This window comes from Leguminivora glycinivorella, chromosome 24, assembly GCF_023078275.1.
Source record: "Leguminivora glycinivorella isolate SPB_JAAS2020 chromosome 24, LegGlyc_1.1, whole genome shotgun sequence".
NCBI lineage: Eukaryota > Metazoa > Arthropoda > Insecta > Lepidoptera > Tortricidae > Leguminivora > Leguminivora glycinivorella.
The window spans coordinates 596,089-611,660 of record NC_062994.1 but is presented as its reverse complement, the minus strand read 5'-3'; the positions used below and the strand labels follow the sequence as shown (position 1 = coordinate 611,660).

General features: G+C 40.4%; 1 protein-coding gene and 1 non-coding gene across 3 annotated transcripts; both read right to left on the bottom strand.

Moving 5' to 3' along the window:
* Nucleotides 1–2,508: 2,508 nt before the first annotated feature.
* LOC125238710 (cyclin-dependent kinase 6) lies at nt 2,509–14,775 on the bottom strand. 2 transcript variants are annotated; one of them, XM_048146117.1, is made up of 8 exons: nt 14,257–14,775; nt 12,182–12,350; nt 11,032–11,170; nt 9,924–10,091; nt 8,128–8,157; nt 7,106–7,236; nt 4,681–4,816; nt 2,509–2,762 (listed from the first exon to the last, which is right to left on the bottom strand). In XM_048146117.1, exons 1-8 carry the CDS (start codon nt 14,372–14,374, stop codon nt 2,676–2,678), a joined length of 978 nt encoding a protein of 325 aa, XP_048002074.1. In that variant the 5' UTR covers nt 14,375–14,775; the 3' UTR covers nt 2,509–2,675. The 2 variants fall into 2 exon arrangements, with proteins under 2 accessions (XP_048002074.1, XP_048002073.1); XM_048146116.1 differs by lacking the exon at nt 7,106–7,236 and having other exon boundaries at nt 7,997–8,157; nt 14,257–14,770.
* Nucleotides 14,776–15,188: 413 nt separating this feature from the next.
* On the bottom strand, nt 15,189–15,260 carry Trnap-cgg. The gene has a single exon. It is a non-coding gene; the product is annotated as a tRNA-Pro (tRNA).
* Nucleotides 15,261–15,572: the final 312 nt, after the last annotated feature.

Genomic DNA, 15,572 nt, shown 5'->3' with positions numbered 1-15,572 from the left:
AATGTTAATAGGCGTCGTTCACCGTTGTATCAACATCGAATTACCTAGCAACCAATTGTTTGTAATAACCGTCTCTGATTGGCCGATAACGCGACAGATAAAAAAAAATGTATTTCAGATGCAGGAAAATTTGCCAGGTATCGCAAATTAGTATAGAAATTGTATGAAGTTCTATTTTTGAAATTATTACAGTTAACTAAAGTCAACTATAATGAGCTTATTATAATTGAGTCGGAACTGCCATAGAGTATCCAATACTGAAAAGTTAGCACTTATAGTTTAGTCTGTGGTGTCCTAATTGACAGATTACAGTCGACAAGTAGAAAAATATATTTTTGTTAAGGAAATGAAAACAAAAGAATCATGGCGGCTAGCTCCCGTTTAAACGGCACGCGGTAAAGTCTCAGTGTAGTTAAAAAGCAACTATCATGACAGCAATAAGGTTCAAATTTTATGAAACAGTTCGCAGTATGCAGCCGCGTGCCGTTTTTTAAACGGGAGCTAGCCGCCGTCAATAATAGAAACAAAGGCTTTTGTTTAACAGATTACGGCAAAAGCCAAAAAAATCATCTCAGAAAATTCATACTAAGTATATGTTAGTGTGCGTCAAAACGTAGAAGTTAAATTTGACCCACTTCCCGGTTTACGATCGAGCTGAAATTTTGCACACATATGTAAATCACGTGACAACGCAATATTATGGTATCATAGAGCTGATCTGATGATGAAACAGAAAGGTGGTCATGAACTCTGTCATGAAACGTCATATCTCATCGAGTAAGGGGTTTTTAGAAACGTCTCGTAGAGCAGTAGAGGACTGTTGAAAGGAAGGTACAGTCGGCGATAAAAGCTTGTGCCATTTTTTTTTCGCAAAAAAGACTTATTGAAATTATTGCCCATTAAATAAATCATAATAATAGAATCTAAATAGATACTTAACAGATGTTTGTACTACTCGTTCATCTTTGCAAACAAACATACGGCCCATCTAACGGTGAGCAGTAACCGTAACCTATGGAGTATCACTACATAGTATAAAACAAAGTCGCTTTCTCTGTCCCTATGTCCCTATGTATGTTTAAATCTTTAAAACTACGCAACGGATTTTGATGCGGTTTTTTTAAATAGATAGAGTGATTCTAGAAGAAGGTTTACATGTAGGTATAGTACCCGTGCGAAGCCAGGGCGGGTCGCTAGTTACGAATAAAACACAATGGACAATACAAAAATAATTTTATTTGGCGACAATTCGAAAAGGAACATTTTATTCTTGTACAATTATTTTGATCATTATCATTAATTAATACTTATTATTAAAAATGCGATTGTATCAAAAATACTTAATTATAAAAATAATAGTAATCTAAATTCTAACCTAAAATGTACTCATCATTTTGCATTATTTTGCATCAAAAACATTAACTTAACAATCTTATAACTATTATTACAGTAAAGCTCAATTACAACATTTCAAATAATTATGAAATACCTACTCGTACATGAACTGAAAAATTTTAATCCTTTTTTTTTTTTAATTATTTGATGGATATCCGAGTTGGAAAACTACATACGTACAAGTTGTCTCAAAATCGTGGAACATTATTGTGGTCGTTTTAAACGGATTTGGATCCTCTTACAGCTTAGCAAAAATTGTTAGAAATTAATTGACAACATCGTAGTAAACTGAAATAAATGTCATATACAAAGAAAAAGTGACCAAGGCCTCCAACTGTTCAAAGCTGGATTCGAACCAGCGTCCTCCGTTATCGCGACGGATGCCTAAACCACTCGGCCATTCGGACACGGTGGCAAGGGTCGAAATTTCCAAGTATATGACACTATTACCGAAGGCTTATGGCGCCCCCCCGCCATCTCTGAGGTAGAACCGGAACTAGTTCGACCTCCTAACTGAATCAACACATGTGATTACGAGCTAGCGAAGAGAGATGGCGCTGCCGTGCTAATTCTTAGAACAAATTCGATAACGGAGGACGCTGGTTCGAATCCAGTTTTGAACACTTGGAGGCCTTGGTCACTTTTTCTTTGTATATGACATTTATTTCAGTTTATAGTTAAAATAGTAGTGTGTCTACTAAACCATACAAATTAAATTATTTTCTATGAGGATAAATTAATTTGTTCTAAGAACATTGTAGTAACTTAACTTTGAAACAAACTTATATAACAAAACGGGACGATACTATTTTGCTACATTTCGATTTCCACACTTTTTTTGGGTGTCTTATTTCCAGTGTCAATTTGAAGTGCGAGTTTTGGGACATCCTGTATTGTTTGGGCCATTTTTTTCAAAGTTGTCCACCCCACTTTTTTTGTATCATGGGTATGTTTTACGCGATTCATACTCAGAATCGCGAGGTCTTTCGATCCTGATAGGAGAAAAAAAATGTCCCAAGATTTCCATACATTTTTTCGAACCTTCCATTCCGTTACCGCCATACAAAATGTATGAAAAATTGGTAACGGAATGGGAAAAAACCCTTGGGACACTTTTTTTCTCGTATTGGAATTGAAAGAGCTCGCGATTCTGAGTGGAATCCACATAAAAATTTCCAAATCCAAAAAACTAGTGGGGTGGACAACTTTGAAAAAAATGGCCTGTTTACGTAGTTATTGAATCTTGGGTGTACGTTAACGGTTGTATCGTAGATGTTACGTTACGTGAGGGGTTCGTCGGTGAAGTAAGGGTGCTCCAGACAGTCTAGTGCCGTGAGCCGCTTGGCCGGGTCGAATACCAGCATACGCTGAAAATAAAAACAACTTTATTAAGAGCGAAAACACACCTCGGACACTGGCGATCAAATATATGAAAGAGGCGCGTTCCTAGCACACAGTCTAAGCTCGTGTAGGTGAACGCGTACCATGCTTGTATGAGTGAAATATGACAGGTCGACCGTTTTTGACAGGCGGTAACTGTGAGGTAACCGAGAGGGGGTGGGCGGCACTTTCAGCGGGGAGCGGGAGTGGCCATACTACGATAGTACTCTTTATTATACTGTGGCGAAAATGCTAAAATGGAAAGACCCCCTTTCAATTGGGAAAATTTAGTTAAATATACTAGTGTTCTGAACTAGATTTATCGAAAAAAAAAAAATGTCCATTCAGAACAACTCAGATAAAAGATATTGTGAAAAATCTTATAAATCGAGGTTCGAAAATGGTGCAATAATAGTACATTGCGATACAAGTGCGTAAAAAAGGAAGTTCGAAACGAGTGGCGATAAATTAAAACACGACCGAAGGGAGTGTTTTAAATCGACACGAGTTACGAATTTCCTTTTCGCACGTGTATCGTACGACGTTTTTCAGTACAGATGAGCCTCCGAAGTTTCGACCTGGCATATAATGAACCACTTCTCGAACTAGTGCGTAAAAAAACGACCATCTGTACTGAAATAGAATATTTACTTACTTACTTACACAGATCAACCTAGCCTAGAGTACTGAACGACGATATACATACATACCGCGTGTGTATTCCATACGGGCGAATATTTGAATAACGATTAGTATTGGACCTAAGGAGCCTAACTACATGGTTTTTTTATTGAATAGATGAGATATTTTTTTTCATACATAATAATTCAGCACACAATGTATTACGTCCATATCAATTAGCGTACCTACCTAAACGTCATTACGACATGACGTTTATGTCATGTCAAGTTAATATGGACGGCGTACATTGCTGCTTGGTCAGATTAAAAAAAATTATTACTCTTAATTAATAACACTTTTTAATAAAATGATTATCCTATATGATTCGTATGATTAGATACTATAACTGGATACATTATTCGCCCGTATGGAATCCACACGCTGTATATAGATAAATACATACTTATATACATAGAAAACATCCATGACTCAGGAACAAATATCTGTGCTCGTCACACAAATAGATCCGAACCTAACATAGATTACTTTTTGTCTCTTTCTAACCCCCCACTTCCCTAAAATGGGGGGTGGAAGAATGTATGGAGCATCTCACAATTTTTGAATTTAACGAGCGAAGACGCGAGGAAATGCTAGTTTATTGAACTTGTTTGAGTATTTTCTACTTTTAAAATGTAATATTGTACATACATACATACAACATACATACAATCACGCCTGTATCCCGTAAAGGGGTAGGCAGAGCACATGAAACTACTAAAGCTTCAGTGCCACTCTTGGCAAAATAAGGGGTTGAAAGAAAACGAAACTGTGGCATTGCAGTGACAGGTTGCCAGCTGTGTTGCCAGCCTCTCGCCTACGCCACAATTTAATATTGTAATATTGTATTGTACCCTAATTATGATAATTTAACTTTAACTTTGACATTTTTTTTAATACCACGTCGGTGGCAAACAGGTGTACGGCCCGCCTGATCGAAAGCGGTCACCGTAACCTATGGACGCCCGCAACTCAAGGGGTGTCACGTGCGCGTTGCCGACCCATTAGAAACTTGTACACTCCTTTTTTGAAGAACCCCATACTGTAGTTCATCGGGAATACCTCGACAGGGAGCTCATTCCACAGCTGGGGCGTTCGTGGGAGGAAATTCCTCTGAAACCGCACGGTGCGCGACCATTTAGGTTGCAAGGTGTGTGGATGAGCGCTGTCGATGGCGACATGACATGTAAAATTTTTAATTTTATAAATAAATGAATATGATCTTACCCGGATGAGATCCAGGGCATGGGGGTGTATCCGGGGCAGCACATCCGCTAAGTCCTGCGGGGGGTACTCCGGGAAACTATCTGCTACGATAGACACATTCTCAGGCCATTCTTCTCTTGGAGGTCGACCGATTAATCTGAAGAAAAATGTAATATAATTATTAGTTAAATATATATTTTAAGGAATAATGATTATCCTAGTTTTTGGCTTTGTCAATAGATTAAATATAAAAAGATCATAAGATTTATGGCTCGAAAGTGACACTTAACGCCAATCTACAAATAATCGACGGCAACAAGGCATTTTTTTGTGGCGCCATCTATGTGTAGTGTATGCGCGTTCTTAGGCGGTCGCATTTTCATGTATAGGATGGTATGATTTTCTTATATTTAATCTCGAAAGCTACAAGGCATTTTTTTGTGGCGCCATCTATGTGTGGTGTGGTGTAGTGTATGCGCGTTCTTAGGCGGTCGCATTTTCATGTATGGGATGGTATGATCTTCTTATATTTAATCTATGCTTTTTCTGACCTGATTGTCAGCAGTATTAAGCTTATATTCTAAGATTTCTAAGTATCAGGTCGAAAGCACAAGGTTGGCTTAGCAAACCAGTCATAGAATTAAGGTAAAGCTTAATAACAACGTGGGACTTTATCCTACCTCATTGCCAGCAGTTCCTAACCTTTTTTAGAAATACTAGTTCAAAACTCCAATGTTTTCCAAAGAAACCAGTCACTAACTCAAGGCAAGACACCATAAAACTCCATGATACCTTTACCCTACCTAATTGCCAGCAGTTCTAAACCTACCCTCAAAATCTCAGTTCAAAACTCCAACGTTACCCAAAGAAACTAGTCACCAACTTAAGGTCATACACCATTTGACATGGTGTAACGTTTACCCTACCTAATTGCCAGCAGTTCTAAACCTATCCTCAAAATCTCAGCTCAAAACTTCAGAGTTTCCTGAAGAAACCAGTGAACTTCATACCTGAAGATGCAGTGCAGCTGACTAGGGTGACTACACCCTACCTCATTGCCAGCAGTTCTAAGCCTATTCCCAAAATCCTAGCTCAAAACTTCAAGGTTGGTCAAAGAAACCAGTGGCCTTCTTAGGGTTGCAAAAAAACGGTTTTTTTTTCTGGCTTGAATAAAAAACCGTGAAAAAAAACAGTTTTTTTTCTGGAGTATGTTTTTTTTCTAAAGTACGAAAACTCAAAATTTGCATAGTAGTTTACTTTTATACGGTTTTTTAGACTTAATGTTAACTATTAAACGAATTTAATCAAATAACTTTAATTTCTGGTTTTATAAAGTAACATTTACGAAATCTGTAGTTGGTAGTTATCACTATTTACTGTTGGAAACACCACCGCCTCTCCACGCTACACGCAGCATCGGGGATTCCCCAATAAACGTTTGTATACTGAATGTAAATTGAATTAAAATGTACGTTATTGTTATTGAAACACGTTACTACTCACGAAAAACCGTTATTGTCGTATTATTTGTTCATCTGAAAAAAAAAACCATATTTAGAAAAAAAACCATGGTGCTCGGTTTTTTTTCATGTTTTTTTTCATAATTCTGAAAAAAAAAAACATTTGGTTTTTTTCTATTTACAACCCTAGGCCTTCTTACCTGAAGATGCAGTGCAGCTGGTCAGAGTCAGATGCTCCTGACCACACGTCCACTCCTGTGATGTAAGATACTCCGAGGACCTAGAGTGACTATACCCTACCTAATTGCCAGCAGTTCCTAACCTATCCTCAAAGTATCAGCTCAAAACTCCAAAGTTGCCCTAAGAAACTAGTCACCAACTTAAGTCAAGACACCATAAAACTCCATGTTACCTTTACCCTACCTAATTTCCAGCAGTTCTAAACCTACCCTGAAAATTTCAGTTCAAAACTTCAGAGTTTCCCTAAGAAACCCACTGGTTCTTACCTGAAGATGCAGTGCAGCTGGTCAGAGTCAGAGGCTCCCGCCAGGAGAGGCGCCCGGGAGTGTAACTGGGCGAGTACACAGCCCGCTGACCACACGTCCACTCCTGTGTTGTAGGATACTCCGAGAAAGACCTAGGATGACTATTCCCTACCTAATCGCCAGCAGTTCTAAACGTATCTCCAAAATCCCAGCTGAAAACTCCAAACATTCCCTAAGAAACCAGTCGCCAACTTAAGGTCATGCACCGTTTGACATGGTGTAACGTTTACCCTACCTAATTGCCAGCAGTTCTAAACCTATCCTCAAAATCTCAGCTCAAAACTCCAAGATTACCCAAAGAAACCAGTGACCAACTTAAGGTCATGTACCATTTGACATGGTCTAACGTTTACCTTACCTCATTGCCAGCAGTTCTAAACCTATCCTGAAAATTTCAGTTCAAAACTTCAGAGTTTCCCTAAGAAACCCACTGGTTCTTACCTGAAGATGCAGTGCAGCTGGTCAGAGTCAGAGGCTCCCGGCAGGAGAGGCGCCCGGGAGTGTAACTGGGCGAGGACACAGCCCGCTGACCACACGTCCACTCCTGTGTTGTAGGATACTCCGAGAAGGACCTAGGATGACTATTCCCTACCTAATCGCCAGCAGTTCTAAACGTATCTCCAAAATTCCAGCTGAAAACTCCAAACATTCCCTAAGAAACCAGTCGCCAACTTAAGGTCATGCACCATTTGACATGGTGTAACGTTTACCCTACCTAATTGCCAGCAGTTCTAAACCTATCCTCAAAATCTCAGCTCAAAACTCCAAGATTACCCAAAGAAACCAGTGACCAACTTAAGGTCATGTACCATTTGACATGGTCTAACGTTTACCTTACCTCATTGCCAGCAGTTCTAAACCTATCCTCAAAATCTCAGCTCAAAACTCTAAAGTTGCCCTAAGAAACCAGTCACCAACTCAAAACTCCAAGATTACCCAAAGAAACCAGTGACCAACTTAAGGTCATGTACCATTTGACATGGTCTAACGTTTACCTTACCTCATTTCCAGCAGTTCTAAACCTATCCTCAAAATCTCAGCTCAAAGCTCTAAAGTTGCCCTAAGAAACCAGTCACCAACTTAAGGTCATGTACCATTTGACATGGTCTAACGTTTACCCTACCTCATTGCCAGCAGTTCTAAGCCTATTCCCAAAATCCTAGTTCAAAACTTCAAGGTTGGTCAAAGAAACCAGTGACTATCTTACCTGAAGATGCAGTGCAGCTGACTAGGGTGACTACACCCAACCTAATTGCCAGCAGTTCTAGGCCCATTCCCAAAATCCCAGCTCAAAACTTCAAGGTTGGTCAAAGAAACCAGTGACTATCTTACCTGAAGATGCAGTGGAGCTGGTCAGAGTCTGATGCTCCCGGCAGGAGAGGGGCTCGGGAGTGTAACTGGGCGAGGACACAGCCCGCTGACCACACGTCCACTCCTGTATTGTAGGATACCCCGAGAAGGACCTCGGGTGGTCTGTACCAGAGGGTCACCACCTGAAATGATAAATAAGTAATATAGGAGGGCTAGAGATGGGCCGAATATTCGGTAAATATTCGGTATTCGGCAAGCATGGTCGCGCGATAAATGATAAAACATCAGGCGGTCCCTATCGCACTTACAAATAGGGACGGCCTGATGTTTTTATCATTTATCGCGCGACTATGCTTGCCTGCCAGATCTCAGTGAGCAATACAGGAGTGTTATACACCATGTTTTTATTGAACTCCGTCATGGATCAAATACAATTAATTTCTGTAAGAAACTACAGTCTTACGATTACCGAGTTATTAATAAATACAAATAATTACTGAACAAGTGTGTGACAGCCTTTACCACTTCCTAATGTTATTTGTTTTGACATGTGCTGTCAATCACTTGAATGTTATGCTTAAGGGTCTCTCACACTGATTAATTCATTTATCATGTATGAAAACGATGAAAAATTTTTTTTTGCGAATTAAAAGTGATATACAGGCTGGTTCCTGATAATTAACCTAGCTGCGTGTCGAATTTAACGGAAAACAAAAAAAAACACGGTGTATATCTCACTTACCACACTGGTGAGTTTCATATCGGTGTCATAAGTATTGTCCAGCCCGAAGTCTGCCAATTTGACCCGGCCTTCAGAAGTCACGTGGCCCGATAGAGTCTTCTATTCGGTATTCCGAAGTTATTGACTGTTTGTGAGGCTCAGGCAGGCAAGCATGGTCGCGCGATAAATGATAAAACATCAGGCAGTCCCTATCGCACTTACAAATAAACGTCAAACGTCTACCTATTCATACTAAAAAAAAACCGGCCAAGAGCGTGTCGGGCCACGCTCAGTGTAGGGTTCCGTAGTTTTCCGTATTTTTCTCAAAAACTACTGAACCTATCAAGTTCAAAACAATTTTCCTAGAAAGTCTTTATAAAGTTCTACTTTTGTGATTTTTTTCATATTTTTTAAACATATGGTTCAAAAGTTAGAGGGGGGGACGCACTTTTTTTTCCTTTAGGAGCGATTATTTCCGAAAATATAAAAATTATCAAAAAACGATCTTAGCAAACCCTTATTCATTTTTAAATACCTATCCAACAATATATCACACGTTAGGGTTGGAATGAAAAAAAATTTCAGCCCCCACTTTACATGTAGGGGGGGTACCCTAATAAAACATTTTTTTCCATTTTTTATTTTTGCACTTTGTCGGCGTGATTCATATACATATTGGTACCAAATTTCAGCTTTCTAGTGCTAACGGTTACTGAGATTATCCGCGGACGGACGGACGGACGGACAGACAGACATGGCGAAACTATAAGGGTTCCTAGTTGACTACGGAACCCTAAAAAAAAGTGCGATAGGGACGGCCTGATGTTCTCTCTGAGTTCTCTGATCTCAGTGAGCGATACAGGAGCGTTGTATATGTCACTTACCACACTAGTGAGTTTCATGTCAGTATCATAAGTCTTGGCCAGCCCGAAGTCAGCCAGTTTGACCCGGCCTTCAGATGTCACCAGCAGGTTGTGGGGCTTCAGGTCTCGGTGGCCCGATAGGAGTCTTCTATTCGGTATTCCGAAGTTATTGACTGCTTGTGAGCCTCAGGCAGGCAAGTATGGTCGCGCGATAAATGATAAAACATCAGGCAGTCTCTATCGCACTTACAAATAAACGTCAAACGTCTACCTATTCATACTAAAAAAAAAAAGTGCGATAGGGACGGCCTGATGTTCTCTCCGAGTTCTCTGATCTCAGTGAGGAGTGTTGTATGTCACTTACCACACTAGTTAGTTTCATGTCAGTATCATAAGTCTTGGCCAGCCCGAAGTCAGCCAGTTTGACCCGGCCCTCAGAAGTCACCAGCAGGTTGTGAGGCTTCAAGTCTCGGTGGACGATTCGGTGGGAGTGGAGGAAATCCACGCCCGAGAGGATATCGTAGGACATGCTCTGAAAGATGATAAATATCGCTTAGCTTAGCACAAGTAAGTCACCGTCCCCACTCAAGAGACGCATGTCCTGAGGCGCGGAACGGACGTCCGCGCCACGCCGCCTGAATGTAATTTAAAAAACGTTTCCTCAGTACATTTTGTATAGGAAGGATGTCTCTTGGCGCGCTCCAGGGCGCGTCTTACGTCTTTCCTATACAAAATGTAGTGAGGAGACGTTTTTTAAATTACATTCAGGCGGCGTGGCGCTGACGTCCGTTCCGCGCCTCAGGACATGCGTCTCTTGTGTGGGGATGATCCCTAAGAGAAAAGAAATGATGCTAATAAAGGAGTGTACATGTTTCTAATGGGTCGGCAACGCGCATGTGACACCCCTTGAGTTGCAGGCGCCCATAGGGTACGGTGACCGCTTTCCACTGGATTCTACGCACACAGTCTAAGCTCGTGTAGGCAAACGCGTACCATGCTTGTTTGAGGTGGTTGATAACCTAACCACAAAATTAAAATTTTGAAAAAACCCCCGACCGCGACATAGTAGACCGATTTTCATGAAACATGGCTAAAAACACTCCTGACTAACTCACCTTTCAGACGAAAAAAACTAAATCCAAATCGGTTTATCCGTTCGGGAGCTACGATGCCACAGACAGACACACAAACAGACAGACAGACACTTCAAGCTTATAACACCCCTTCGTTTTTGCGTCGGGGGTTAAAAACTACAGGGTGGCTAGCCGAATGGCACAATCGCTCACGAAACGCTCACGAAACGAAGCGCTAGTAGATATCTATCTCTATCGCGCTTGCGTATTGGCGCGACAGAGCCAGCGGCGTATCGCTTTCGTTTGGCGTCGGAGAAATGCCATTCGGCTACGGGGCCAGTTCATCAGGAATAACTTGCCCGTGGTCCGAGATGTGTCCCATGTGTCTATGGTACTCACCCGGATCCTGTTTTCTGACAACGGTCCCGGGGCGCGCTTCAGGTAAGAATCCAGGTCTTGTTCCACGTGTTCGAAGACCAGGAATAGCACCAGCTGCTCACGCTCCATAGAGTGGCCTCCGTGACACACATCCAGCAATCTGAATAAATAAATAAATATCATAGGTCATTCTTACACAGATTGACTGAGTCCCACGGTAAGCTCAAGAGGGCTTGTGTTGTTGGTACTCAGATAACGATATATTATACAAATACTTTATATTGTACATAGGAAACAATCATGACTCAGGAACAAATATCTGTGCTCATCACACAAATAAATACCCTTACCAGGATTCTAACCCCGGACCACGGCTTAGCAGGCATTTTCCCCATAGTAAAATGTATCATTGATTTGTGGGTTTTAAGTGCATTGTCATGAGTTGACCCCTGAGCAAATATTGATACTGAATAGGAATGGAATCGATTAGCAACAACACCATGTGAAATTTTTTTTTTTTTAGTTTTCTAGCCAGAATTTTTTTTGGTCCCATACAAGCTTTTGATCCTGAATAGAAATGGGATTGATTGGCGTCAAAAAAAAAGTTCTCAAAAATGCCCTTTTTCTCGCACCTGTATGTTTTTTCCAAAATATGTAAATGCCATTTTTCATCCATTTGAAATCGAGGGATGGTCTCCTTAGACCGTTTTCGCGTAGGACCACGGGATCTCATAGCTGCCCCAACGGACCCCGCTATAAAAATACACCCTGTATATTCATGTAGCTGCTTCTTCTGTACTTGGTCTGGTGTCTCATGGTTCAGTTTTTTTTTTTATTATAAATGGGCTTACTCTTGGCCACAGAATAGCCAAAGGCAAAGACGTGGCCCATGCGCGGATCCAGGGGGGGGGGTCATGGGGGTCATGACCCCCCCTGGAGCCTAGGTTGGCCATACAAATAGACCACGTGACCCCCCCTGGGGCCCCAGGCCTTTACCACGTGACCCCCCCCTGGGCACGAAGCTGGATCCGCACTTGACGTGGCCTACGATGGAGTGAGCTCGCCCAGAAGATGCCTGTTCACTCTTGATTTGAAGGTTGCCAGTTTTTTTAGGAGTCGCATAGTTCAATGTACCTGTTAAATGACTCATATTATTATAGCTCTATTTTACCTGACTATATTAGGATGTTTATAAGCCCCAAGCTGTTGCAGCAATGCTATCTCCCGCAGAGTAGACAGCGGGATCCCATCCTCGGTCAGAGCCACCTTTACTTTTTTCATGGCAACTATCTGCCCGCCTTTGAGCAGGTCTCGGGCTTTGTAGACGGTTCCATAGGCACCTGTAAGGAGGTTGTTTAATGTATTTAGTGTTTATAGAATAAAATAATAATACTTTTAATAAAATTAATTTAAATACAACCAAGCCACCAAAGGGCATCCCACTGCTGGGCACAGGCCTGCTCTCATGAGTAAGATGGCTTGGGCTGCAGTCCCCATGGTAGACCAATGTGGATTAGGGACATGACATACACCTTTAAATTCCTTCGTCAATATATGCAGGTTTCCTCACGATGTTTTCCTTCACCGAAAATCTAGTGGTAAATAGATATTTCATAATGTAAGTTCCGAAAAAACTGGTACGCTCCAGGATTTGAATCCGCAGCCTTCTTTATTATATTATATATTATTCTTTATTATATTATACAGGTTTTGCTGATTGTTAATAAATTATGTGCTTTAGAGCCAAGTGACCTTTTATTACGAACGTCGCAAAATTCTTTACACGGAAGGCAAACTACGTACACAAAAAAATAGACATTACTTCCGTGTTTTTTATTATAACAATATTCTTGTTCTTCATTTAAGAGAGGCAGGGCCGGATTAAGGGTAGAGCGAGTGGAGCGGCCGCTCTAGGCGCCACAAGGTAAGGGGGCGCCAAAATCGAGAATGTGAAAAAATCCATACAAAAAAATTAAACATTGCGTGGGCGCGCACATATCACAAAATGGCGAGAAGAGTGGGGAATTAATCCAGCTATTGAAAATCTAGATTTGTAATTTAGATTAAGTGTAAAGTTGCACCATATTGCCAACATATACCAACAATCATAAGGGCGCTGTTGCTAGGGCGTCGTAAAAGGAGGATTCTAGTCCTTGACAAACCACATTGTTGTGCGGCCCAACAACAAAGTTACGTTGTTATCCAAATGCAAAAATATGAGTATATCCGATAGTCTAAAGCGGAGTTCCTCATAGAGTCAAAGGCGCAAAACGTCTCAGAGAGGCGCAATTTTGTAAGTCACAGGAGATGATGAGCGAACTTCAAAGGACTAAGATCCCGAAGGGCACTTAGTGGCAAAATACCGAAATAGGTATCCCGACGGTGGCGATCGAGTTCGCAGTTAATATTTTAATTATAACTCTTAGTATTATAAAAATAATAGTGATAGCGAAATATAAGGCCTAAAAGTCTGGAACATAGGCGCCCTGTGAAGTCAAAATACCCCAAAATATGCCAAAGACCGCAGCTCTGCAGTTGATCAAAGCTTGGAAGCTCGCTGCTTCCCCACTAGCGGGTTGAGTCTTAATAAATTGCGTCAAAAGGAAAAAAATCGCGCTCTCTTCACTCGCGCTTACTATATAATGTCAGTCCTCTTTTAGGACGTTACTTAGGAAAAATTCCTCACTCACAGCGCTTGCGTTTTCATTTCAAATCTGCTTTCCTGACTTGGCCATAGTAGGTACAATAGTACTCTTTATTATATGTACTGTGCTATAGTACTCCATTTTGTTTGTTATTTTGATATCCACGTTCAGCCCCATGTAACTATAGTACTAGGGTGCGACTGAGAAAGTTCAACCCTTGTCCCTTTCGTACTCTGTATGATGAAATCCATAAATTCTGCATGTATAGCGTTCATCTTCAAACTACGGCATTACTATGAAAAAAATTTTGCGCTCGCTACGCTCGCGATTTTTTTTCTACGTCGTAAAACTTCTTCCCAAGGGCGCCGAAATTAAAAATCGCTCTACCCTGATCGACAGCACGGGCCGGCGCTGAAGAGAGGCATAGATGTTATTATGTTTTCAAGCATACATTTTTAGATATTACACAAATATTTTAAAATTTTATCTGAATTAAATGCTAAAAAATGTTGCGTGAAATGTATCTATTCTAAAACCCGGCACATGGATATTTAGGTTACAATAATTAAGATTATATTACGTTTTTAAAACGATACAGTACCTGTGCCAATGACGTTGAGCTCTTCATATTTCTTGGCAGACTCAAATAATCCACTAACTTCATTTATTGATACCAGAGGAGCTGTTTTTGAGCTACTAGCTGAAGATTGGTCCGACATGTTTATTGTTTCGAACTAATTTTAACTCACATAACACTTAACTATATCACAGATTACAAATACACACTCTTCATGACTGTCTCAAGGATTTGCACAGGTATTTACACAGTCAAAGTTCTTTATTTTGTCCTTAAAACTTGTTTAAAAGTTTGTTTTATTCAGCGTGAACTTTACAAGAATCAAGTGCAAGCTTTGAGGAATGAGGAGGGGCGGGGAGGTGAGGTGTAACTGTAATCAAAGAACACCTGTCGTGTAACCCAACTACATTTAGAAGGCAAAGTATGAGTTGTTTGTAAATGCAAGTGACGACTTTTTACTCTGGTCGTGTTTTTGCGTCAGTTGTAAACTGTTATGGTCTGTTGATTGCCATCTAGCGCGAAATCAAGGAACTAAATAATACAGTTACGAACTGCCAGCAAATGCGATTAGATTAGGCTAGAGGGCAGCACATGTCTAATTAGTAATTATGTCAAAAGCATCAAAAGCTCACAGAATGATACTGAAATTTGATTGAATTCAATATTTATTGAAAATGAGCTCTATTTCTTTTGATAGTTTTGGTTTTTTCATCATTGGATTGTCTGGATTAGATTTTGAGTTTTTGCCGAACCGCGTATTCATAAAATGTAATAAGAGGTTACTATTATTACTAACAGTCTAACAATATTGAATCCGAGTCTGCAAAAAAATTACATACATTCAATTTAATTTTCAACATAACAAAAAGATTACATTTTTAATTAAAAAGTTAAATTCGTCCGTCAGGGTAAGAAAATTAAAAAGTATGCACCAAAATTGCAAAAAGGACAGAGCCGGGCTCGTCCGGGATTTGAACCCGGGACCTCTCGCACCCGAAGCGAGAATCATACCCCTAGACCAACGAGCCATGTTAAAGGTGGGCGAAATACATTATCAGTCCGTGCAGACGATGACGTACCAAGGTATTGATGCTAATCTAAACAATTTTGATAAGTTTAACATAAAACTTCCTAAAACTTATCTACAGGCTTTTAACGTTTATTAGCATACATTGCTACTAAAATTTCAAGTTTACCTTTTTACAAACGGCGATAAAAATGGAGTGAAGAAAATTGGGTTACTCAATGATCATAATCTCAAAATTCTTGCCTGTTTGACGTAAGTTTCGTGCTAAAAATCGAACATTCCGTGACAAACATACCACATTACCCTTTCAAAG